Source organism: Ambystoma mexicanum, chromosome 5q (assembly GCF_040938575.1).
Source record: "Ambystoma mexicanum isolate Mex_15411 chromosome 5q, UKY_AmexF1_1, whole genome shotgun sequence".
Lineage (NCBI taxonomy): Eukaryota > Metazoa > Chordata > Amphibia > Caudata > Ambystomatidae > Ambystoma > Ambystoma mexicanum.
Window position 1 is genome coordinate 546,983,455 of NC_090933.1, and position 27,938 is coordinate 547,011,392.

General features: G+C 43.5%; 1 protein-coding gene across 2 annotated transcripts in view; it reads left to right on the top strand.

Annotated features, from left to right (window-relative positions):
• Positions 1-27,938, top strand: part of SNTG1 (syntrophin gamma 1) — a 2,735,678-nt gene that overhangs the window by 507,428 nt on the left and 2,200,312 nt on the right. For both annotated transcript variants that reach the window (XM_069621032.1, XM_069621033.1), the window contains exon 5: positions 10,995-11,052. In XM_069621032.1, coding sequence (XP_069477133.1) covers positions 10,995-11,052 — 58 coding nt within the window. The remainder of the gene's footprint in view (positions 1-10,994; positions 11,053-27,938) is intronic.

Consider the following 27,938-nt stretch of genomic DNA (forward strand, 5'->3'; position numbering starts at 1 on the left):
GAGGGGACGTTGGTAAGCCCGGAAGCGGAGTGAAATGTGCCATCCTGGTGAATGAATCCAGTTACCATTAAAGCAGTGTTCCCTTTTGACAATGGTAGTTCCACCATGAAATCAGAGGATATATGAGTCCAGGGAGTCAAAGGAACAGGGGCTTGTTCAGTCGTCCAATGGGTTTAGCTGTGGAGTGCTTGCTGGCTGCACATACTAAACATGTAATAACTTATTCCTTCACATCTCTAAGTAGGGAAGGCCACCAAAATCTGTGAGAAAGTAGTTCCTGAGTTGCACTGATTCCCTTGTGGCCTGCGGATAGGCTGTCATGTCCCCATGAAAGAACCTTCTGTTGTAGTGACTGAGTGGGAACAAACAGTCTTTCTTGATGAAAACACAAGCCATCCCTTCAAGAGAGAAGGGGTTCTTCTTTCACGGTTTCTGGAAATGGAACAGCTTCAAGAGCCTCTCTGACCTGATCAAGGAAAGATGCAACAGCAAAGATGAATGTTCACGGTAGCCTTTGGCTGGTAGTAGTGATAGGTGAGAGAGTGGAATGACCAAGCCAGAAAGGACGAAACGCGGAGCGGAGGTGTACAATAGCACAGTATATGGGAGAGTGTCAATAAGAGCCAAGGAACTGCAGGAAGCCACTACGAAGTGAGAAGGTGAGTTGCGAACCTCCAAAGCTGACAGATAATGAGAGCGCCGGGGGAAAAGGAAGAGAACTGAACAGAGCACGCTCCGGAGAAAGTCGCACCAAAACCAGTACATCCCTTGGGAAAGAAAAGTGGTGAACTGCAGAGGATGGGAAGCAGGCTGGAGGCAACAGGTAGCAAGAAGAAGCATGCTAGCAGAGGAGCCGGTAAGCACAGGGTGCCTGCTGCAGGGAGGCAAGAATGGGAATGAAGGTTGTTAGGGAGAATTCTCCAGAATGGATAATTTCCCTTAGCTACTAAGTCCCTCAGCAGCTTTGCTGGATTTCTAGGATTTATTTTTTTCACCTGGTAAGAGTGTGAGCCTTTTTTCCCACTCTTACATGTGTTTTGCTGTGTGTTTTACATTTATGTGTTCATAGACTGTGGAGTCTCACCTACTCCACAGGCATCATCTTTTTACTGTGTGTCGAACAGCACCCTCAGTGCAGTGACACAGGGTTGTCTTTTCAGACTTCCCACTCTAAACTCAATTTCTGGGACTGACTCTCCCAGAACATGTAAAGTTGCCATTTACTTTATTAGTTTTTTTAAACTCACAGACCCAGTACAAACTATCTTCCATAGAGTACTGGAAAGGGTTAATAGTTATCCCTTTTTGTCTGTCTTTCATGGAACATTATTTTGTTCCCCTTTCTGTAAGATTTGGCTGGTGGCAGTGGTATCTACCATTTTTTCTCTACCGTGGACTATGAAAATAGCCTTGGTACTGTTTTAGGCAAAATTAGTAGCCTCGAAATTTAACCCGCCGTACCCCATTTACTTTTATTTGGTTTCGGCTGGGTTTATTCTCCATTTCTTTTTGTAAAGGTCTTTCTCGTGTTTTGTTCCTTTGTTCTCCGTCCTTTGGGTGGCTTCTGCTCAGAAGCCCTCCTTAGGCGCCTGAGAGTCTGGGTGGGCTGAATGTGAGGGAGGGGTTTTAGACCCCCTGCACAGGGTCTCCTTGGAGACCCAATTCACACTCCTGTTTTATTGGCTAGGTGATTGTCCCGCCAGGACAGCCACCCTTTTGTGTGATTGACAGCCAGGCTGTGTGAATGGGAGAAAACTGCATTAAAAGCAGGTCTCTGGGACTTGGAAGGCAGAGTTGCCACTGGACTGAGAGAACCAAAGAGAAGCTGAAGGAAGAGGACTGCTGCAACTACTGAACCTCCTGGTGAAGCTCTGCTGCTGGTCCGAATTGCCTACACTTCAACGACGAAGAAGATCTGAAAGGAATCTTCTTCCCTTGAGCTGGTGAGACCAACCAGTTCACCCAAACACCAAGCAACGCCTCCCTCCCCTGGTCGGATTTGCTATGCAGTGCTGCAGTAAACCGGATAGACAGGAGGACCGGACCCTGTTCTGGTTTAAAGGAACACACCTTTTATTCGTCGCTTTGCGTTGCTTCTGGTTTCTTCCCTGGGCATTGCAGGACGCTCCAGTCTTCCTTCTTCGTGTCAGTCCGACAGTCGCTTCAGGAACTGTGAGCCTGCAGGATCTGCCAGGAACTTCTGCCTCAGCTACCGCATTCTTCTTCTATTAAGGTACTGTTCCAACCCGGTCGTTCGTTCCGTCCGACCGTGGTGAAAGTGTTTTAAATCTTTCGCCAATCCGAGGGCTTGTCCTTCTCTTCTCTTTTAAGTAACTTTTCTTCTGACCAACTTTATTTCGAACTCTTGGCAAAGACCTAACCGCAAACTACTCTGAACTGTGTGATCCTCTGCAAAGACTCTGAACCATTAACATTGGCCCAGGCCTATTGATTTGAATCCTCATTGTAGCAAGCCTTTTCTAGATTGCCCTGCCTACATATTGTTGGTGCTGCTTGATTGTGAATAACCTTGTCTTTCTCTCTCGTTTTAAATGGCTAGAGTGCCATTTTGCTTACACTTCATTTTGAGCTTAACTTGTCCAGAATTAATTGGTGTGGTGTAGAATATTAAGATTGTGATTTTCTGCTGCTTTTGTTTAGTGATCTGTTTTGCAAATGATTGTGTAACTAAATTTATATTCTTTTACTCAGAAACCTTGAGTCCGTGTTTGTTTGAACCATAGCAATTGCTGTCCTTTGTGTAACTTCTGATACTGCTCACTTTACTCTTGAGATAAGTCTGACTGCTCAGCCATCTCTACCACCTTACTGTGTAGTACAGGCTTGCACCAAAGGTGAAAATGCACTGTCAATTGTTGTCTTAATTGTTTGTGGTGTTCCCAAAGGGTCCTGCATATGGTTCTGCCTAACACAGGCCCAGGAAATGGTAAGAGCTAGCGAAGAGAGAGCAAGCAGGGGAAGCCTACGATATAGTAAGAAAGGGCTTCAGCATCTTACATGTGGGCGAGTAGCTCTGTGTGTTGCTACTCACCCTTCTCCGGGTACGAGCCACCTATGAGCCTCCCCCAGCTGCAGGCAGCAGCCATCTTAGGAAACGCTAGAATATAACTGGAACGGTCTTGCATCCGCATAAGTAAGCAATCCTGAACACCCTGGGACTGTCGCCAGCACTGCCACAGGGTCCATCTCTGGGTTGTGACGGGTATTTAAAAAGGTACTGCGTGCAGACCTTGACTTAACCTTTGGTATTGCTCATAAGTGCCTACTTTGTCGCAAGTTCTGCACAAGTCCTCTCCCCAGACTCTTTGTTTATATGACTCATGGGGATCTTCTAGGAGGAGTACTACAAAGTCCCACTCTTCCAGTTTGGTCGCAGTACTCCCCACAAGAATATTATTTAATGGTGATCTAAATTTTTCTGCAAACAACGTAAAAGGTGGGGGATTTTTGAATTCATGGCATAACAACATTCTTTTCCAAAGGATCAGGGCTTCCAATTGCAATAAGCCCAATTCATAGCGGATGACACTGATTGGGTTAGCCTGCGGTAAACTAAGGACTTTTATCCCATATGAAACCCTCCAGGTGACAGAAGTCTTCACTCAGAAGACTGTTTTGGATTTCAGCCCCATAAGTTAACATTAGTAACATCTTTGCCATATAGAATTCTAATAATGGTATAATTGAGAATTTTCTGAATTTATAATTGAAATTTCTCATCTGTGCTACTGTCACTGAGGCCTTTTTTATAAAAGCCCTCCATTATCAATTTCTTGTTTGGGACCTTTAGGATGTCGTATCCCAAATATTTCAGGCTATTTACCTCCGTTACCTTTGTACCCTCAACCACAAAGATTGTTGCTTTAGTCGTTTCCCTGCTGTCAATCTGATTAGGTGGATTTATAGTTAAGTAATTTTCGGTGCTGTGCATTTCCAATTTAATCATGATTCTTTGAATCCAGTTTAGCAAGCTGATATCGTCTGCATATGTGACCAAGTAAATGGTTGTACCCAGGACTTTGGGAGGGATTATAGATGCAGACTTAAAGTGGTCACCTAAATCAGCAAGATATATATTGAATAAAAAGGGCACCAGTATGCATCCTTGTCTGACGTCTTTATAGCTCATGATTTCAGATGGCATCAATCCCTCAGCATTCACCCTGACCCTAGTTGTAGAGTTGTTGTGTACTGGATAAGGGGGGGCAAAAATCTCTTCCAGAGCCCCAATGTAAAAGTTTCCTCCACAATGTATCCCCATTAACCATATCAAATGCAATGGATAAATCAACTGATACCAAGTAGATTTCTTTGCAAACCCCCTCCCAGGTTGAGCGTTATACGTGATATAGCATCCAGCAAGCCACATTTAGCCCACCGTTTTTCTGTAGGCCTAGTTGGTTCAGTTTCAAAATACCCTTCTTGTTAGTCCACTCTTCAATGGAAGAAAGTAAAACAGAACTAAAGATCTTTGTGTCCGCGTCTAACAATGCAATCGGACAATAGTTCTCTGTGAGGATTCTTACTCTTTTCTCGACTATGGGAACAATGCAAGCCGCCTTCCAAGTAGAGGGGGTTTGTTTAAATGTAATGATTGACTGGAAATACCCATACAGAATGCCTGCCCACAATTGTCAATTTGCTTTAATGAGTTTATTGCATAAGCCATTAGGACCAGGGGCGCTCGAGTTTCTGCATTTTTGAATTATGTTTTGAATTTGTAGTTCAGGGATATCCCATTTTTCCAATTTTAGAGTGCCCTAGTTGAATGACTGATCTACTAGGTAATTATACACTTGTTTAACATTTGAAATCCAATCTTCTTCCAATATTGGATTAGATAGTGTTACACTTTGATTACCGTTATTTTGGTTAATTATTTTCCAGTGGTTTGAGTCCTTCTCTTCACAAAGGATAGAAATCATGTTTAACTTGTTCTGGTCCGCTTCAAAATGTGGAAGGAACCTACCCATTCTACTCAATGTTCACCTCGCTTCTGTAATCGTTTGATTTGTTGAATGGTAGGGTCAAAGTCAGCCATTTTATTACAGATTTTAGTGTTCCTCTGCCATAAATGATGTTCTATAAAGGTTGGGAAGAAGGATGCTAGTGCCCAGCGGTTGTAATTCTTGCACGAATCAATTTGAAATCCCCCCTCCAATTTATTATCATATTTCTTGATGTCACTCTCTGCCCATTTTAATCTTTTATTAATGCCAATATGTTCATATAAACAAATAAAGGAAGAAGGGAAATGTCTTTAACCAGGTGTTTACAAAAAGTGTTCATAAATGAAAATTTAACAGCTCCAACATAAACGTTCTCCAAGGTAACAGAACCTTGGTTCCACAGGGTGGTTCCTTTCACCTGGATTATTCAATAGTATGACAATGTTTCTTGGTTTAACAGTTATTTGTGTCTTTTCTTGCCCCACACCAATTCTGTTAGGTACAATGCTGCTTAGCCTCGTAATTCCTTCTATTTCAAACGTTCCTTCTTTGTTCAACAGTCAATCGTTGGGACGTTTATAGGTTTGCAATTGCCTGGTATACTCTCCTGCCAGGACTTCTCAAGTACTTGTAGCTGCCTGGTTAACTTGCCTACCAGGACTTCTTACTTTATACATATATAAAAGTTACTCTTTACATCCAAAATTGCATATATCTTCTTTTGTTCAGTATTTCTAGTTGTTTCAATGTTGGTTTTAAGTTTTCCCCATATCTGCATTCCATGCACCCATATATTGTTGGGGGTTTTGCTTGTACTCTGCCCTTTTGATTTGCAAACAATCATATTATTGTTTCTGTGTCTGGAACTTTACAATGTTCAAACTGTGTTTGGTGCCGTCGCCGAAAGGCCCGGGGCCCCGATTTTGGTTAGGCTGACTCACTGGCTCTGTGTGACATTTTCAGTCCAGTTTGCACTTATGTGGCATAGCTTTTCTGCCTGCTTTCCACTCTGCAAATCTCTGCATGGGAATTTGGCCTAAAGAGTATTGGGGAAAAGGTTTCTCTATTTTCCCTAAAGGGGGGAAAAGATGGATGGCAATAGGCCATTATTGTATTAGGTATCAGGGAGTCTTTTTCATTGGCAAATGGGGGATACCATGTCTCATCCAATAAAGCCATGACCTCTCACCAGTTGATTTTCTCCTCCCATGTGATTCCCCCTCATAAAACTGCCCCCAGGGTCAGGATCAGGTAGCGGCTGCCGTCTGGGATGAGGTCACTTTGGAGGGAATCCGTGATGGCCCCATTGGATTCATCAGACTAATGTGCTAGTCAGTCAGGATGAGTGTCCAAAAACAAATCCGTCCTCTTTCCCACTCTTGGCTATCTGACCCTAACACTATTACAACTAAATACGGACAGTAGAAAGACTCTTCTCCTGGTGTTCATGTTTTGCCACACATTTCTTCTCGCTCCTCTTACTCCTTTCAGTAGACCATATGCAAATAGTGTCTTGTCATCCACTGAATGAAGATTTGCATTTCTTTTAAAGGACTGGTACTTCCCTGCATTTTAATCTTCCTTGTGAGCTTAAGTCTAACTTCTCTCCTTATTGCTGGGTTCCTGAATCTCTGTTAATCTTCTCCTCTTCTTTATGGTAGTTCAAGTTCCAATTACAATTCCCCCATTCCTAGGGTGCAGTTTCATATGAATTTGCACTTCCTGGCTTGTCAGGTTTGTTCTCCCCAAATTTCCCTTTCTTGTGCTCTTTCTTATCTTTGAGATACGGGTGGGCCTTCCCTTTTTTGTAAAGTGATAATCCTCCAACTTTATTTCTTTCCCAATGTATGGTTTTAGTATGTCTTCTTATCTCATTCAAACAGTTCTGTCGACTGGATTATTTCCAATAGTTTTCCAATAGTACAGGTATGAGGTTTGCTTAACTTAAGAGTCCTGCTTGGTTTCCCAGTATTTCCATTCCTAGTTTTACCTTGTGAGTTCCAGTGCAATGTCAGCGCTTGGATTCTTTTTCCTTCTTGTCGCCACTCCGTAGCTTGCGCTCTGTGGTGTCTCCTTCCTGGATGTGCCGTTATCATCTATGGGACGTCACAGGAATCATGAGTTGGATTAGGAGCCGCTTACTCCCATGGATGTTCTCTGTGCTGTGGTACGGCAGACTGCCCACCACTTTGATTCCGTGGTCATACCACCATCGTTCTTTCTCCTCTGCCTTGCTTGGCCTTCTTCTACACTCGCACGCTGGTTGCTCTGTGTTTCTCGTTCCGTACTGCAGCGGCTCTGGTGCACGTCCGCTCTGCATTCTCCCAGAACCCCACCATCTTCTGCTTCGTTAGGCAAAGGGCACTTTCACTGCATCTCTCAGGTCTTTGCTCTCTCTCTCTCTCTCGGCTCTGGGACTCCTCGTTTCAGTCCATTAGAGACTTGGGTTTAAAGGGATATCTTCCATTTCTTGTCATTCTTAATATAACTTTGCATTATCCTAGTGAGTTTGATAACAGTTTGGTACATTGTATAAGTCCATATAAGCCATCACTTGGAGGACATCGGGGAGTTCCTCACTGGAACAGGAGTACTTTTCCCCAAAAGTGGGATTCTCTATCAGTGAGGTCCCATTTGCCTCCACCCGTATAGAGGGTGTCACCGAGCGGGCTCACCTCCTTAGTCTCACAGGAAGGGGAGGTTCCCCCTTGGGGAGAAGGGATGAATTCACTAAATTTGTCACATACCTCACCCCTTGTCTTTGTGACTTCCTCTTCTTTTCTGATTGAGAATCAACTCAACTACACATTCCCTTGTTCTTGAAAAGAAAGGAAGGACCGAAGGCAACTTCGCTCTTGCAGTGTTTATGAAGGTGTTCTCTCCTGTGTTTTATTTGTTGGTAATGTGACGACACATTAAGTATATACTACTATTTTAATCATAGAAGCAGTAGTGCATTGGTGAAGGAACAGAACAGCCAACACATGTTTCGACCTAAAGGTCTTTATCAAGGTGAGAATGATTGCAGTGTGTTATCCACGACTTGAGGTTGGTAGTATGGTTCTTGGGTCAATAGTTTTGCACATAGTTTTGCACATAGTATAGATGTGTGAAATTCAGTTAGAAAACTGGTGACTGAATCATTTTGATAGTTTCAGAATTATGCACTTAATTGTCTGTAGTTGGCTGCAGTGTTTAAACAGCTTGTAATCTTGTACAACCAGGTGTGGGCTGTTGTATCTGTGCAGGAGCTGGTCCTCGGTGCGTACCTGCAGGAATGGTCATCCATGGTCATAACTAGAGGATTGGTATCTTTTCTCAAACTCATCCATGTTAATGGAGAGTGATCTGTGATTAGTTGGAATTTCTTGCCTCTTAGATTGTATCTTAATTGGGTGATCACCCATTTTATGGCTGGAGACTCCAGTCCTACAGTGACATACGATTGTTCTATGGGGAAGAGCTTCTGGCTCGTATATAGTACACAGTGTTCTATCCAATCGTGTTACTGGAAGATCACAGCCTCTAAGCCCACTTTAGAAGCATCATTTTGTAGTATAAAGACTCCATTGAAATTATGCATTTTAAGAAAAGGTTCTCTGCACAAGATTTCTTTCAGACCATCAAAGTTGGCTTGATCTCGTTTGTCCTAAATGTGAGGAGCCAGGAATGAGACATGGACAACAGAGGATTCATGTTTTTGGTTATATACTTTTATTAAATAATAAAGGGGTTGGAAACTGCCTCCCTATCCCTAATCTAGAAATGAATTCCCTACCTCAACCAGCACTAAGGGTATGTCTTGTGTTAAGATGTCCAAAGCAAAAATGTCCTTTGTCCGAAATCCTATCTGAGCCCTCACATTCTAAAAATAACTTGTGAGAAACCAAAGGGTGTCACACAGACTAGTCCCTTGGGATCTGCCATCCAGGTGGCCAGGGCACGGCTATCGCTATTGGATCCAAACCCCAGGGGTGGACAAGTGTGGGAGAATCACCAGGATGGGGGGTGGGGCACCCAGAGGAGAGACATGGTATCCCTAGCCCCATTTCCCTATAGATGACCCTCATTCTATATACTATCTAGGAACCTTATCCCCTTTTCCTTCACACACTCTGCTGCACAGACAAAGTGCCCCAGAGAAAGACAGACTCACAAACAACTAGTTTTTCTTGGCATGTCCCAATATCAGGGTCAGGCAGAGTCAGGCACTTAATCCTAATCACTTGCCCCTGAAGCCTGTTCCCTTTCCCCACTGGGATCAAATGTATAGCATGAGAGCACCTAAGAGGAAACGTGAGAAAGGAGACCAGAACCAGCAAAGCGTCAGGAGAACAGATTCCGTGAAATTGGAACAATACTGTTGTTCTGTGTGGTGTCTTCTAGTAGACATATTGATATAATTGTTTTCATAAGTACAATGACATTTATTTGGAAACAATGAAGGGGACTGATCATTTCATTTGACCAGGTACATTTGTTTGTCAGTGTCAGGTGGTCTACTGTTCTCCTTCACCGACCCATTCAACTGTGTGTTATAACTACTGTGCATATTTTACACTTTATAATGTATTTAGCTCAGAATATTTTATATAAATCTCAGTATACAATGTATGTACCTCAGTGTATATGCATTCATACTTCAATATATAAAATATGCATTCTACTATACAATGAATGCCTCTGGGTATACAATGAATGTATCTCAGCAAGCAGTTTATCTATTTCAATATATAATGTACGTATCTCAATATACAGTATGTACCACTCCATACATAATTTATGTATCTGTCTACAGTGTGTATATTCCAGTATCTATTGTATGCATCTCAATATAGGATATATACATCTTCGTATGTGATGTGTACATGTGAGTCTTTGGTATATACATTTATGAATCTTGACAAATGGCCCACCACAGTTTTCACTTCGCCATATGTGTTCATAATGACAGTGCTTTGTCTACCATAGACGTCAGAATTCATATTCTACTGGGGAAACAGGTTTCTCTGGTATTATCTGTTACACAATACATTTATTGCATTTTTCCAGTTGCAAATGGCTTTTTGAATAGTCATAACCGCGTAACATTGGTTTGTATTATCTTATTCTAATGCACGGTTGGTGTCTTTTTTTATTTTGTTTAATGTTAAAGGACATTTGTACCGCGCACTATCACCACCGAAGTGGTCCCCTGGCGGCTCTGAAAAAGGGGAGGAGAGGGGGTGGGTTAGTGGGAATAAGCTGGAAAAGTGCAAGAGAGCAGTGATGTGCTGTTGGCAGCCTCAGCCCGGTGGGTCCGTTGGCTGGGCTTGGGGTGTTTTATGGTCCGTAGTCGTGTGTTGTTGTGCAAGTCTATGTGTGGTTTGTTTTGTTGTTGCATTGTTGTGAAGTTTTTGTGGATTGCTGCGTTTTAGGCTTGTGTTTGGTTATAGTTTGAGAGGTGTATGCAGAGGGAATGTTGCAGAGGAATGTTTAGAGGAATGTTGCATTTTATACTTTGTAGTATTGTATATTTTATATTTTGTGTAAGTTTTTTTTTTTAAACTGCAACACAATAAATTGAAAATAGAAGTTAATTTGGTGTTAACTTTGGAGTGAATGTGTTCTTTGACTGTTGAATTCTTCAAATCAGTTTTATACTGAGAATGTATTGGCACACAGTTAAAGAAATCGTTTGCTGAATTTCCTTTTGCCGAATTCGATTTTGCTGACATTTTTTTTGCCGGATGTACCACTTTTTGTTACTGCAAAATGCAAAGAGACCCCACACTCTCCAACCCCCATGCTATATGCATTACTCAAACTTACCTTCTATAATTTTGTGGCACAAAATGCAGCGAAAATGTAATTCGTCAAAAGGTAATATCCAGTCAAAGCATACATTTGTGGTACATTTCAACCATGCACAATAAATTGTTTTGCCAATATCGCTTTCACATAGCAGCATAGTTACTGTGAACCCATGTGTTTTCCAGAAATATGGTTTAGAAAATAAAACCTCCCTTTGTCTTCTACTTGTAGGGGGGAGCTGAACACAGCATTCCAGTGGTCATTTCTAAAATTTCCAAAGAGCAAAGAGGTACAGTATAACACTTGTATACGTTTAGAATAAAATCTGTTTGAAGCAAAACGTATTGGAATCCTCTAAATATGTTGTAATGCCAGCACGCACAGGCTTTGAGGATGGCAGATGACTCGTTTTATGGAGATGAAATATTTGCAGAAAGCCTCCATATGCTTAATAATGTTGTTGGGATCATCCAACTAGAAATAATATTCTCTTAAAAACACTGAAGGCGTGAAAACCATAAGTACATTATAATTGAACACTTCCAGCAGTCTAGCAGCTCAAAGCACTGAAAAAACAAAAGATGACAACAAAATACCTCGAGGAGAACAACATATTTCTAAACACGTTTTTTGCTTGTTCATGGCTATTAACTAAACATTTCATTTGCATAAAATGTAATAATACAAAAATACAACTGCCTGCACTTCCGCATTTAAATCCAATTACTTTCTTTAATTCATAATTACACCGTTTATTACATTGCATTTGTTTTGCCAATAAGTATGGAGTCTATTTGCCAATTTTGGAGCCAGTGTGTCTTTCTCGTAGCATGTTGTCGGGGGGGATTCTGCCGGGGTCGGCCGGGCCGTCCGCAGACCTCCGGGCAGGGAGGCCCCAACTCCTCCCGTGTATATCTCGGATCGAGACAGAGTATGAGGCACACACAAGGAGCAAGGCAACTTCTGTCGTTTATTATGCAAACGGCAGGGATGGGTCAAGGAGCGCACGCGTTCGTCCTGACACACACACAATAGTGGGGCTCGCAGGCCCTTTTTACTACATTATGACGCGCTACTTGCGTCATTCCAAAAAGTTACCAAAAGAACCTATCGCCACTCTTGATTGGTTGCTCGAGTGGTGGGGTTAGTATAGTACGCCTATAGAGAATGATATTAGTGGTTAAGGTGTAGTCAGGTGGTATATCTGGGTTGTCCCTACAATTAGATACATAAGAATTGTTACATGAAGACCCCTGAGGATTGGCTAACGTTACTGACGTCTGAGATAAGAACCTCATGTTCTGATTGGTGCATCCGTGAGCTCCCCAGCCTGGGACCACCGTTGTTCCCAGCACACGGTGCACCTGTGGTTGCAACAGTGTTTCAGTATGGGTACGTGCAGGCAATGTGAGGATTTATTCATAGGTGGGAGACTGACCGTTCCCACTGTAGCAGGTGTCCATTGAGCCTTTCAAGTGTGTCGGCCTGCGTCTCGTAGCGAGGTACCCAGACGCCTTTTCTCTCCTGGGTTTTGGCATCTCGTCAGGTTCGGCTTGGTCACGTGGGGAGGGACCGTGTTTGAGGCATAATTCTGCACAATTAATATTGTTTTTCCACTGTATGTCTGGTTTATGGTACATTGACGTGTACCATTGTGCACACACCACTCCACAGGGGAGGCAGTGTATGATATGCCTTTTCTCCGCAGGCCCAATAATGGTCCATTATTACTGCTGTTCCCGCTCCCCCCTCAGGTAACTCCATCACACTTGCACAATTGGTGTTATATCCCACGTCCACCTCTCCTTTATGCTGGTAACATACTTTGGGCGCAGTCAATGGTAATATAGTTATCGGGTCTTCATCTTCTTCTACCCACGTGAGCATTGGTACGTACTTGATCCATGTCGTCCAACATCGATGATTGTGTGTTTCGATGGTTGAGATAGTTTCTTTTGTTACCATGTTGCTGCCAACCACTCCTATCTCCCAGCTGGTACCCAGGAACACCTTTCCTGTTATCGTCAGTAATGGCCTCTCCCAGCATCCTTGTTTACCCGGAACTTCCGTGGCGTACCAATCACATGGTAGATACTGCAGTGTTACCTTCTTTGTTTCTCCTTTTTCAGGGCCACTTGTTATGTATCTGAATGCTTCAGCATGTAAACTGGTCTTGTGATAACTCAGATAGGTCTTGAGGAAGTTGTTTTCATATGGGTATGAGTCTCGTGTTTTCCATGTCATGTGCACTACTGTTCCTTGGAATCTTCCTTTCATTTGGAACAGGGCCAAATATATTATGCACTGTGCTGTTTTTTCATCTATTTCTGTGGCAACAAATGTTCGTGAAGCGCTCATGGCGTATGGTATTAATGAGCAAACGTAACAGCTATCCTCAGTTGTCTGCTTACCAATGCGGGTCATGTGCTGGTACCATATGTTGTTTGTGACGTGTGCTGAATCTTGTACATAATTATCAATACCTTTATTGTCTGAGTATGTGCTGCGTTTAACTTTATTTCGCTTTTGTTCATTGTTACTGTTACCACCTGACGTAACACCTGTTGCAGCAGGGAGGTGGGGTACATTAGGTTTGGGTGCAGCAAAAAAACTCATAGCATAGCTGTACTGCCATACAGAGGCAGCCAAAACTCCGGTGATCATAAAAATCCCTATTATTTTTATTACATATGCTAACCTCACCGACATTTTTGCTCTTACCTTGCTGCAGTCCTGGCAGCGTATTCTTGCGACGTTAAAGTTGCCCGCCTAAAAATTCTCAAAAAGTGCTTGTTATTAAATGTTAGTTTTGTTTCATTAAGCTCTCCCTATCAAATAGTCATTCAGTGCCCAGGTGAAGAGTTGCTCCCACGCTACTCTAAGTGATCGGTCTCTCAAGACCGGCAAGTATGGGCGGAGGTGGGGCATGTAATTTTCTATGGCCAGGAGGAAGGCCGTGTAGTATACACGTACCCTTTTCTTTTTTAAGTATGTTGGCCTTTTTATTTCGTATACAAATTGGTGTGACAATTCTTCTGGGTAACTATCGTCTGGCAGCACCATCTACGCCTGCACACTGAATTTGTTAGATAACTTTTCTTAACAATACAATATTACGCAGCTCCTGTATGTGCGAGAGAAAAAGAGAACATTCACGTGTTTACATGTGTATTGGTGCAAGCGAAGTCCTTAGTTTTTATTACAATTGTATTTAGTAGTCAATGGGGGGGGGGTTTGCTCAGATGGCGGGAGCAGTTTTACTCTTTGAACGTGTGACCATGGGGTGGGCAGTGTGGGGATCGCCCCCTTCTTCGTCCGTTATTCTCTCCGAGGGAACAATTGGGTCGTTGTCTGTGGTTGTGTTTTCTTCCGCTGCCGGGGATGTTGTTGGCGTTTTTCCAATGGACCTGTCGTTGGCGCTGGGGCGGGTCTGCAGTTTGTAGATTTTTACATCATGCAGGTGGTTCCACGCACGCTTATCCTTTAGTTTTACTGCTCTTGTTGATACGTCCTCTACTAAATGGGGGCCAGTGAACCTCTGCTGGTTCCACCTTCTATTAAAATTTCGAAGTAGTACGTGGTCGCCTTTGGCAAGTTTGCACAAGTTCTCCTTTTCCAATTCTGTATTTTCGTCTATTTCTTGGTTGCTGGTGGACCCGCCCCGTGTGCGCTCGAGCTGTTGAGACACAAACACAACGCTAGTAATCAAAGAAGACACATATTGATACATTTCATCACCTAACACATTCGCAGAACTTTCTTGGTCGGTGAATGCCCTTGACGTTGGTGTTAGGGGAAGGCGCATTTGGCGTCCAGTAACCACCTCGTGTGGGGTGAGGTGGTGGTCGGACCCTGGCCTGTTTCTAAGTTCGAACAGTGCTAACGGAAGGCAATACAACCAACTTTTCTTTGTTGTTTGCTGTATTTTAGCAATTGCCTCCTTCAATAGGCCATTCAGGCGTTCACATACACCATTGGCCTGTGGGTGGTACGCACATGCAAATTTGTGTTTAATGTTCAGTAGGGATGTGATATGCTGGAACATTTCATTTGCGAAATGGGGTCCGTTGTCTGATCTTAACACCTCGCACACTCCCCACCTGGGGAATACCTCCCTTACTATAAATTTGGCTGCTCTAAACGCATCAGGGTGTGAACAGGGCCCTGCTTCGATCCACCTAGAAAATGGGCATACTACTACTATCATGTATCTATTGCCTTGACAAATGTTGATCATATCAACATAGTCAATGTGGAGGTGCCGAAAAGGTCCTTCTGGTCGGGGTATGGTACCTCTTATCACTTTTAAAGTATGACCGGCCGTGAACTGTTGACATGTAAGGCAATTGCTGATAAAATTTGACACATGGGATGTTAACTCGGGACAGAACCAATCTTCTCTAATTCGTGCTGCTATTATTTCTTTGCCTGTATGGGCAGGGTGATGTAATTGGTTCAAGGCGGTATTTAACAATGCCAATGGTATTACAACTTTCCCAGTGCCACCCTGGCGCCATAGTGCGTCGGTTGGTGACATTGTGCATCCTCTTTTCACCCATACTTCTTTTTCGGCCATTGGTGCAGCCGCTTGTAACTCCATAATCTGGGTGGCTGGGAGATGGGTGTACCCTTCTTTTATTAACATCTCCCTCGCTATTCCCCTCCCTCTCCCTCTCTGTGAGTCTGTGGGGTTCCATATCTCACCAAAATATGCAGCATATTTTGCATGTGCGTCTGCTGCTGCATTTCCTTTTGATATATAGTCTTCTCCATTGGTGTGTGCTGTGCATTTTACTAGGGCTAGTTCTTGGGGATCGTTTATTACTTCAATTAGTTCAGCCAACAAGAGGGCATGTTGTACTGGAGTGCCGTCAGCTCTCCTAAACCCTCTTCTTCTCCACTTTGATAGCCCTGAGTGGACAGTGGATGTAACATATGCACTGTCGGAATATATAGTAACTTTTTTATTAAAACTTTCCTTTAGTGCCAATATGAGTGCAACCAGTTCCGCCGCTTGAGCAGAGTAATGCTGTGGTAATTGTACACACTTAATAGCCACACACACTGGCGCTTCCATCATTTGTACTACTGCTGCCCCAGTCCTCCTTATCCCGTCTCCTTGATCAATAGTTGATGACCCATCAATAAACAAAAGCTCACCTCCCTCTAGTGCGTTTTCTTCAACTTTCCTAGTACATGAGTACATCTCAGTTACTTGGGTGCAGTCGTGGGCGTAATCTCCCTCTTCAATTACTTCTGCTAGGAACCTTGCAGGGTTAACCGTGCTACATCTAACAATTGCCAGTTCAGCTTTGGACAAAATAATCTCATAACCTGTTGCCCTCTGTGTCGTCAGTGTGGACTTAGGTTTATTCAATATCGCAAATAGTGCATGTTCTACAAATAGTGTAGTTGGACACCCCATAGTTATTGATGATGCTTTTTCTACTGCAAATGCAGCTGCAGCAAGACCTTGTTCGTAAGAGAATTGTCCTAACATTATTGGATCTAAGTGACCGCTGTAAAATGCTACTGGTTTATAGCCCATGCTAGTCTTTTGGGCCAATACTGCTTTCATTACTGCTGAGTCGCAATGTGAAAATATAAAAAATCGTCGCTCATAGTCTGGGGATGCTAGTACTGGAGCAGTTGATATTGCTTCTTTTAATTCATCAAATGCCTCCTTCATTTCCATAGTCCATCCCAACTTTTTCTCCCCTTTATTTGCTTCCTTCAAACCCTCAAGCAGGGGTCCTATGTAAGAGCTGTAATCAAATACCCATGCTCTACAGTAGTTGCACAGTCCCAGAAATTGCTGCAGTTCTCTTACAGTCTGTGGCACGGGAGTGCCTGATATTGCCTGTGCTCTTTGTGGTGCAATCCTTCTTCCATATTGTGATATCAGTTGGCCAATGTAAAGTACCTGTTCCTGACAGTATTGTATCTTTTCCATGTCTACCTTGTACCCCTTTTCAGCCAATATCGTCAACATTTTTAATGAGTCCTCTCTACATTTATCTTCATTTGTACTGCAAATTATTATGTCATCCACATACTGTAACACTGTGCTTTCCAACTCAACGTTACCCAAATCCATCTGTATTACCCTATTGAAAATTGAAGGTGATTCACAATATCCCTGTGGTAATCTGGTATGTTTCCACTTCCTATTTCGGTAAGTGAAGCTTGTCAAGTCTTGTGAGTCTGGGTGTAATGGTATTGAGAAAAAAGCATTTTTAAGGTCAATCACTGTAAACCGTGATGCTTCTGCTGGAATGCCACACAAAATTGTGGCCGGGTTTGCTGTTACTGGATACTCTGCTTCTACTATGTTGTTCAACGGTCTGAGGTCCTGTATGAACCGCCAAGACCCTCCTTTAGCCTTGCGCACCGGGTACACAGCTGTGTTGCATGGGGATTCTGAGGGGACCAATATGCCATTGTTTATAAGGGCTGTTATGGTTTCGTATATGCCCTCATCTGCCTCTCTTGACAATGGGTATTGTTTCACTCTTGGTAGTATGGCACCCTTTTTTAATTTTATCTTTACACCCCCTATGCTTTTAATGCATCCTACATCATAAGGGCTAATAGTCCATAATGATTTTGGCACCTTTGACATATCTTCTTTAAAAAATGGTACTGGTGTGCCAGCGGGTGCCTCAAGTGCCATTGCAATTTTCTGTGCCACTTGTTTGTGAGCCACTGTTAGCCACATTTCTACACTCATCATGAACACCATTTCATTTTCCTCCTTTTCTTCTGAAAACAACTCTTCATCTGACACCTGGGTCAGCCTACATCCTTCTGCTAGTGCTATCACCGCCCTCCATGCTCTCCCTTCTTTATCTTGGGCGTGCACAGCAACATAATCAGCTGTTGCAATAATGCTCTCAATGTCCACTGCAATGACCTTCCCTTCCAGTTCATTAGCTGGTGTTTCTGGTCGGAATAGATAGGCTGCTGGTCTCCTCCATATTTTCCCTCCTATCCCTGGCATCCATGCAAATGCCATGTCTGTTCCGTACTGGAATAGCTCGCCGTCTACCGGCTCCGCCCTGATCGCTATCTGTCCACAGTATGCTTGCAAAATCTGTCGTGCTGCAAGCATGTTAATCCCTGGAGTAGAGCAAATTATGCCATCCTCTGTAAAGGAGATCGTCATATTTAATCTGTTCATTATGTCCCTCCCCAGTATGTTTACTGGTGAGGCACTATAATACAAAAGTGGTACTGACAGATCGTAATCTCCAATAGATAGCGGGACGTTATCAGTAAATGGAACCAACCCTTTAGCCCCAGAAAACCCTTGTGTGTTCATGGCTTCGCCTGACATCTTAAACTTACCTTCCCTTATGCAAGACCGGGTTGCCCCGGTGTCAACAAGGAATGATAATTTTTTGTCACCTATCGTTACCTCTATGCGTGGCTCCTCCGCACTATTAGGTGTTACTGACAGGATGGGACACACCAAGGCCGTCTGTGGGCTGTCCTATTGGGGGTACAATGACTGGCCATTCCCTGTGTAAGGGTTGTGCCCCAACACCGTCACCCCACCCAATTGCGTTCGTTCAGGTTGTGGTGGTGGTTGTATTAACGCTGCACCAGTTACTTGTGGCAGGTATTGTTTTATTTGTTGTTGTGGTAGGGAATAGTGTTGGTCACTCCCTTGTGGTGACATCTGCTGTGGTTGTATGCCCTGCTGTTCTTGTGATGTCCTATGTTGTGCTTGTTCGTTCCATGCTGGTGTTCCTGGCCTGACCCTGCATGTACGTGACATGTGTCCTAATAGTCCGCAGCTCCAACACACGGGTGGTTCCCTGTTTTGCCATGGGAAGTTCCCTGTGTTGTCCTGGTATACTGGTTGCCCTGTCTGGTAGTTATTTCTGAGTCCCCCAGCCTGTTGTTGGGTATTATATCCGTATCCTCTTCCCCTCATAAACCCTCCTCTCCCTCTATTATAATTATAATACCCAGCTCCTTGCATTGGGTACCCTCCTCCCATGTTCTGTGCGTGTGATTGCAGAGGCAGCACTTGCTCTATTACCTCTTGTGGAGGCGCTATTTGAGCTGGATTTTGTGCAGCCACTACTTGCGTTGGGCTTTGGGCCATTGGTGTTGGCGCAGTTATTAGTGCCCCTTCCATGGTATATTTAGTAAGTTTTTTCTGTACTAATTTGGCCTCTTCTGTTTTCCTGTCCTCTTCCTTTTGTTTCATTTTTCCTTGCCATGTTCTACAGTGATGTACTATAGTCAGTTGTATTTCCGGCCATGGTTTTGCTTCCATCCCCACTACTTTCTTTAATTGTCTCTGAACTCCTTCTGGGAGCCCTTGTACTAGTATATGATAAAATATGGCTGGTGTTTTGTCCCATTGTTCTCTAGTTTCCATGCGCCACTTCTCTTGAATATCCTGGATATAATCAACAGGATCCTCGTTCTCACCCATCTTACGGGAAGTAATGGCTCCTATGTCTGATGTGTCTGGGTACTGCACTCTTAGTGCCTGCCATAGCGCATGTCTGCAGTTTGCAAATGGTGCCCCATCATGCGATGTGTTTGTTATTGTTACCCCATGGAATCCCGCTCTTTTCCAAATGTCATCCGCTCTATCCCCTAATATTGATATTAACAGGCCCTTAACATCTCCCACTGCTAGTTTCTGTCCTGCGGTGTGTTTTTCCATTTCATATATCCATTTACCCGCACCTCCACTTAATGATGGGAGCCTACATTTTATGTTTTCCTTATCCGTATGTTTCCAAGGTACATATTGTGGTCTAACCCCTCCTCTCTCCAGCAGTGGCATTACATTCTGTCTTGTGTCATCCTTTATGCTCCATGATGTTAACTCTTCACACCCCTCCTCTTCCCCCATTCCTTTTACTACTTCAAATCCTTCCTTACTACCTCTTCTCCTACCTCCCTCTTCTTCCTTTCCCCTTTTTTCATCCTTTCCTGTGTTCAATATTGGCACGTCTGTTTGCCTGTCTTGCCTGCGACTAGGGAGGTCCCTAAGCCGACATGCATAAGGTGTAACTTCGTCCATGAAGGGTGCGAGCTTTATTCTGTGCAGAGAGCGTGCAGTTGTTGAACATGTGGGGTGTGGCGTTAGAGAGCGTGATGGTGATGTGGGTGGCGTGTGTTGGTTGGTGAGCGTCGGTGGCGTGTGTTCGTTAGTTTGTGTTTCTCCCATTCTTTTCACTTCCTCCTTACTTCTCTCCAGCTCCTCCCATCTTCTACTCACCCATGGCGAATCTATGTTTGTTCTAGTGAGGTATAGCTTATCTAAGCTTTCCCTTTCACTCTTCCTTCCATCCTCACTACAAAAATCATTCATAAATTGCGCCCCCCACTCTGCCTTTTTTCCTTTTATTGTTACAGTTTTTAAGTCTATTAGGTCTCCCTCTTCCTTTCCGTTGTTACCACCTGTTCCCCTTAGTGCTGACGTTGTTGCTACCTCTCTATTTTTATATACTTCTCCCCATCTTTCACTCTCCCTCTTACTCTCTTCTCTCTCCCCTTCACTCCTCTCCTCCATCTCCCTACTATTTTCCTCTCTTTTCCTTTTTAATTCCTCCATTACTTCGTTGCTCATCTGTTCCAATATCCTTTCATCCTCTCTCCTCCTTTCCCATTTCACCCTTTCTCTTTCTACTATACTCTCTATTACCTTCCCCTCTTCATATTTTTTAGCTGTCTCTGATATTATCCTCCTCCTCCATATTTCCATTTCCTTTTCATTTTCTTCTTCTTCCTTCTTCTTCTCCCTCATCACTACTCTTGATACCCTTTCTGCTGCTGCTTTTACCCTTACAGCTTCCCTCTTTCTCTCCTCACTTTGCTCCCTTAATTTTTCCAATTCGTCCTTATCTTCTTTCCTTTTCCTCACTCTCTCTCTTTCCTCCCCCTCAAGTTGTTTTATCAGTTCATTCTGCTCATCCCTTAGTTTAGCTAATCTTTCCTCCAAAATCTCTTCCTTCTGCCGTAGCAGCTCCTCTCCCCTCATTTCACTCTCTCTTTCACTATCCTCGTTTGTTCTCTTTACCGCCTCCCTTTCCTCTCCAGTTAGTGATCCTCGTAATTTCAACAATATCTGTGCAGCTACCCACTCATCGTTTCCTATCTCTACAGTCTGCTCTTCTCTCCTCCCGTCCCCCATTGGTATCTTTCCATGAGCCACATATGGTGGAGGGCTGTATGCCGGGTTTGAGTATCCTTCAGCCGCCCTTAACTGTCCTTTTATTTCTCCTAATTCTCTTAAAGGGTACAACCCTCCCCCCTCTGTTTTCACTCCCGGTGTTAAGGGTATCTCATTGCTCGGTTCCTGTTTTATGTCAGCTAATTTATCAACCTTTCCTCCACCCAATTTTTCATTCCCCATATTCTTTGTTCCTTCACTCTCCTTTTCCCCATCCGTTCCTTCTTTCTTAATCTCCTTTTCTTCCGGTGTTTCCCCCATAGTGAACATTCCATTTGGTCCTGGTCTAGACCCCTGGAACATCCTCCATAAGTTAAACACCTCCACATGGTTTGCCAACTTCTTCCCCTTGTATGTATTGTGCAGATGGTTTAATAGTGAATGTTGGGCATATGGGTCAAAGCTACCATTAGGCGGCCATGGTGTCAACATTTTGTTGTCCGTCCCCTGGGTCCACTCTATGCTGTACTTAATTAACTTCTCCCTATGTGGTGGCAGTGTGGTGCATATATGTTGTAGTGGGGTAGTGAGGGTATTCCCCCACCCTCCCAACCCTCTCCCGTCTGACATACTAGCGCACCCTTTCTTACCCTTCCCCTTGCTACCAGTTTGCAACATACAACCTTTTATTGCTTACCTTGCCCCGCAAGTGTGGGGACTTACGACAATCCTTTGACAAATTATGCAATGATAATAATCACACAAAAAAAAAATTATAAAACAAATATATTTATGATGTTATATTATATTCCTTCCCCTACGGCCCCCTGCGGCCGAAGCGCACGCAGCCCCCTGCAGCTGCGTACCCCTTACGACGATCTTACACAGTCGTCCTTTTTCCCCGTTCTCCTCCCACCTTTACACTTGCCGTGGCCGGCGTTCTCCGTGCGCAGCCACGCCCCCTTCCCCTTCTCCTCTTTGATCCACTCGTTTATCGTTTATCTCCGTGTCCGCTCCTTTATCATGTTTCTCTTCCCCACCAATGTCAAACCCAAAGCTTCTTGTGTTCACGATATCTTACTAAATCCCTACTGGTGACGTCACCTATTTCTTCGAACTACTGGTATATTCGTGTTATGTTCTTTAAATTCAAAATACACTTGCAATCTACCCCGCTAACCCTACAGCTGTCTTCCTGTCTCTCCTGGAACAAGGTAATCTCATCAATACTATAACCGGACTGCGCACGCTGCGTCGCCTCGCGTGTGATACGCCCCTCAACAGGAGGGCTTAACCAGCCAATTATCTTCCGTTTTGGGCAACTACGTAACTAGCCACCGCCCACAGGGAAACGTCATCTACCTATCGAGTTTCTTGCTCGAACAATAGGGAACCTCATCTACCTATCGAGTTTCTTGCTCGAACAATAGGGAACCTCATCTACCTATCGAGTTTCTTGCTCGAACAATAGGGAACCTCATCTACTCATTGAATGATAAATGTCAAATCGTAGGAAACCACACACACCCACCCTCACACGTAGTCGCGATTTAGGCCAATCAGTGTCTTTCGAGCGGCTGCACGTGATGTTTTCGTGCCCCGCCCCCCTCTTTCGCGTAACGTTAGCTTTTTGTTGCGAGCGTCTGCACGTGTTGTTCTCGTGCCCTGCCCCCCTCTTTCGCGTAACGTTAGCCGCCTTCTCTCGCACTCAATTCACTACCATTCATTCCATTATCATCACTCAATTAAACCTTCACCCCACCTTTTTACAATACCTCCCTCCTCCCTTATTTACTTCCGCCCCCTCCCTCACAATTTCGCATTGCTTGTTGTGCGTGTCATGCTCACCAAGTTCCCTCGATGCAGGGCCGCTCGACTGCGTGCACCCCTCCAAGCGGCTCGCCACCTCCCCTCGTCTGGACCACGTCTGGACACTCGCCGACCGCGGGCGGGATACTTCTCAACCGGCTCCCGAGGGCCAATATCCGGATTGCGCTGTCCGGTCCTCTCGCAGCTCCGCGATGGTCCTGTAGTCCTCAGAAGGGGGCAACGGCAGAGGGGGCCGCGCCGCCGGGCCTCCCCGCAACGGGAGTGCCTGGAAAAATAAAAATAAAAGTCGATCTTAAACAGATCTCAGCAGTGCCTCCAACTTGTCGGGGGGGATTCTGCCGGGGTCGGCCGGGCCGTCCGCAGACCTCCGGGCAGGGAGGCCCCAACTCCTCCCGTGTATATCTCGGATCGAGACAGAGTATGAGGCACACACAAGGAGCAAGGCAACTTCTGTCGTTTATTATGCAAACGGCAGGGATGGGTCAAGGAGCGCACGCGTTCGTCCTGACACACACACAATAGTGGGGCTCGCAGGCCCTTTTTACTACATTATGACGCGCTACTTGCGTCATTCCAAAAAGTTACCAAAAGAACCTATCGCCACTCTTGATTGGTTGCTCGAGTGGTGGGGTTAGTATAGTACGCCTATAGAGAATGATATTAGTGGTTAAGGTGTAGTCAGGTGGTATATCTGGGTTGTCCCTACAATTAGATACATAAGAATTGTTACATGAAGACCCCTGAGGATTGGCTAACGTTACTGACGTCTGAGATAAGAACCTCATGTTCTGATTGGTGCATCCGTGAGCTCCCCAGCCTGGGACCACCGTTGTTCCCAGCACACGGTGCACCTGTGGTTGCAACAGTGTTTCAGTATGGGTACGTGCAGGCAATGTGAGGATTTATTCATAGGTGGGAGACTGACCGTTCCCACTGTAGCAGGTGTCCATTGAGCCTTTCAAGTGTGTCGGCCTGCGTCTCGTAGCGAGGTACCCAGACGCCTTTTCTCTCCTGGGTTTTGGCATCTCGTCAGGTTCGGCTTGGTCACGTGGGGAGGGACCGTGTTTGAGGCATAATTCTGCACAATTAATATTGTTTTTCCACTGTATGTCTGGTTTAATTTGCAGATATGATTTTAACATTGGTACGTGGAGTGCGAGGTTGCAACATCGTGCCTTTGAAGATTTGTTTCTTGACTGTGGGTTTGCAACAGTACGACCTTGGCTGGTTGCTCCACTGGGTTCTTTCTGCAGGCTCAGCAACCTGACTTTTGCTTTGTTAATGTCCACGGGAACTCTTGCTTGGGGCCTACTTGGGCCTGGTGCACGAGTAATCCATTTAGTGCATGGATGCTTTAGGTTATAGTGGCATACAGTTTCATGGCCAGTATCGTGTTTCCATTATATCTCTCATGATGGTAACGGGTTTCAAGAGAAGCGTGAGCAAGCGTTATAAATGAGCTCATGGTGCGTCTTGCGTTTCTGCATTCTGAAAGCCTATGTAAAAATAATAAAGATGCACGTCCGTGAATAAGCCTGTCGCCTACGTCAGAGCACTGAGTATGTTCTTCGTGTAGATTGGTGTGGAAATGTTCAGCGTGTATAATAGTTCAGCGGTGCTTCCCGTTATCTAGGTCGTCATGGCATCTCTAACGATGTGTAGATTTCAGTCTAGTTGGTCCGTGCCGCAGGTGTCGGCATGGCCAGTGCGGGCTGTTGGGCAGGCAGATGGACACATCCGTATGTTTCTGTACCAGGGTATTTGGTCATCTGGTAAATGGGCAAACTCTTCTCGTGGCGGGTGTCTGGGCCGCGACCCTCTAGGCCAAGCGCGAGAGGTGAAGGACGGGAGTCTGGTTTTCCATTCTCCCACTTCAATGTGAATTGACTGGAACTGAAGACTAGTTTTACAAAATTCCTGTTGGGCTCTCGCTGGAAAACCTTCATTAAAAAATGTCAAGAAAAACATGATTACCTAAGGAAAAAGCTGCATACAATCATTACCAACTTAATCATGTGGATCAAAATGTAGTCATTTAACACAAATGTTTTGTTTATTGTGTGCACCACTTTGCAAGACAAATACAGTAAGACATAAGGATCTATGAATGTTTGCCGTTTTTGTTCACCGACCTACACTTTTGCCCATTTTTCTTTTACCAAATTTACCATTTTTATTTTTACCATAACATGTGGGGGGATATACCCTGCCCTCCCTCTCCCTCTCCCTTATGCCTCTCACTCCACCCCTTTTAGATACCTTATCCCATGTTACTAACTGCATTTTTTTCAGTAAAAAGCCATTCGGCAAAAGTGAGTTTGACATATGTGGGTAATACCAAACATGATCTATTATGCAGAATTAAGAAGCGTTCGAGATGAGCAACATCCCAATCAAACTCAATGAAACACACAGAAAAGCACAGAAATCGCCTATTGGCACCACCACAATATCTGTTCAAAACAATGAATGCACACTCAGAAAATGCATCTCCTAATGCATTTGGCACAAAAACTACAAAACAATGCTTTAGACATACATATTTTTAGAAACTCAGATAAGAACACATGGTAAGAGGTATTTGGTCTTGAATCAGAAATTAAGGCTATATCGGGAACACCATTTTTGAAGTAGGTTAAATCGAGAATGGCATTTCATGGATTCACAGCCGCAGCCTACTTCCTGGTTGGAAACCTGTGGGTTAGCATTAGAAAGTGTGAGGGAATAGCAATAGTGGGGCTTGGTACTCATAGAGTGAGTGTCAATGCCTTAAAATGTTAGAAGAAATTCATTGGTGAATGGTAATGAAGCTACATTGAAGAAAATATACATTTTAGCCTTAGTTCACATCTCTGGTTTGTGAACAAATAATACAAGAAGAATGCAGAAAGAAAAACAAGGGTACACAGTATGAAGAGGTAGTGTAAATATGAAATTGAAACATTAAATTGCAGAAAGAAATCTGAGGACATTTTAGCCACCCGAGTCATATCATTTCAATGCCAGAATTGGCAAGACTCATGGGGATTTGGAATTTATAAAAGAACATGGTTTATTTCTAAACTGCTGATCAGACTCGACGGTGCTATTGTGCCTTTTGGGCAACACAAAAGGGACACCAGCACGTACCACCTGCTCAAATACAATTTGACTATGCATACATGCTCAATGTTAATATTATTCAAACTTCTGTCACGACTGAACGGGATCAAAGGATCAGTCCCACCCCAAAATAACAAACAGGATAGGCACAAAGTATAACATAATCTGTCCAGCGTCCTCCGCTAGTGCTGATTAACTGAAGAGTTCAAGGGCAAAGTAAATGCTCAAAATGGGGTTCATTTTAGCATCAAGGTTCTGTGGTTCCCTCCAGAGGTGTGCTGCCACAAAAGAAAGTCTGTAAACAATAAAGTCCTGGGTTCCCTTCCAGCAAGATCCTTACCAAAATCGAGAATTCTTAAACATAGTTGCTGCAAAACAGGTGTCCTTCAAGAAGATCTCTGGGTTTGCCAGTGTCTGGGACTTGCTTCACCCCGGTTTCTTGGGCAACCTCTGTGGCAGTTACCTCACGGAACATTCCTTTTTTCATTTTTTTTTAGCTTGAGACTTCGTACTATAGGTTGTGTTCTTCTTTGTCAGGTCCCCCATCATTGATTAAAAAAAAATGGTCAGCCACAGTGTAGATATCAGTGTCATGAAAGGGAGAGGCCATGATCAAGGTTGAGCTAACTTTCAAAGTGTGGCGGATTCAATCAGGGCAGCTGGGTAGAGTAATAGGTTGGCCAACTACTCTATAGTCTACTTGGTGACTTGTCACACTGACCATGAAAACCAGTGTTCTGGCCCCTCTCCTGCTCTCTTCGATACTCTTATGCCATACAAATTCCCTTGTTTCCTCCTTACACCAGCTGACCTTTTTCAGTACAGTGAAAATCCTAAAGCGAACATAAAATCAATTGTATATACAATACAGCAATACAATCTGTTTTCGCAATAAATGTTCAACAAATCGCTCCTGTCCTAGGTTAGGGAAAAAGTAAGTCAAATTCTATTGTTTAAAAAACCTGACTCTCTCTTCTTATGGTATATTTACACATAACACTTAGTATCTGAACAAAGAGTAGACTTCATGATACAGTAACATTGCATTTCATTGTGTTTATAACTATCAAGGTGGGACATTTCCAAATCATATATGTATCATACCTTTACATCATTTGCACCTTAACAATATTCCAATGTTTTTCTGTCATGACAATCACCAGGGAACAATGTGTTTGTGGATCCAGAGCACAGTATTAATTACAACGTCTGCTTTTTGCAACCCTCATTTTCACAGGGTTCAATAAAAGGTGGGCGTTTTAATCAATTATTGGATATGTAGATTCCAAAGTGGTTATTCTCTTTAGTTACCTTTGAGTCATTAACTCAAGATGGTAGGACTGAAATATTAAAGATATTATACTATCAATGAATTGCTCTAAAAGCAAAAAAGAGGCTGCCTATGGTTTGTAGAGTCTATAAAAAGAAGGAATTGTTTACCTTTGATAGATGTTTCACAGGCGTATAAATTGACGCTCTGTAGAATCCTCAATAAATTTGGTGCAAAAATCACTGACACACCTACAAGAAGACCAACAAACAATAGTGGGAGCCTCCAAACTCCGACACCTAGAGGTAAAGCAATACATATGAAACAGGTAGTGGTGCCGGAAACACGAGAGCAACTGAAGAACAAGGCAAAGGGTGTTACATCAAATATTCATTTTATTTTGTTATAAATTGTAAAAAATCTTTAATTAGTTCATTTTATAAAAAAACATCCTATATAGCAGACATTCATACATTCATTCAACTAATGAAACTCTAAAAATAGTACATTTACATTTTTTATGGAAATGTGAAGCAAATGCAACAACTATTCCATTGTTTAGATAAAAATTACACTTTCAAGAAAAACAATTAATGTAATCAAAGGAAAGCAATCAGGTAAACAAATAAAATTTCTGTATAATGGGAATGTAAACAACACTTCCAATGTTTAATAATAGTGGTTCACTCCAGACAAAAATTATCGACTATTAGTGCCCAGACTATTGATGCCAATACAAATAAGTCTTCTTAGTCAAACAGGCTTCTCAGTACATAGTTTCGACTTGGATAGTTATCTGTCTTCATCAGGATAGGGATTGATATTTTTTCCC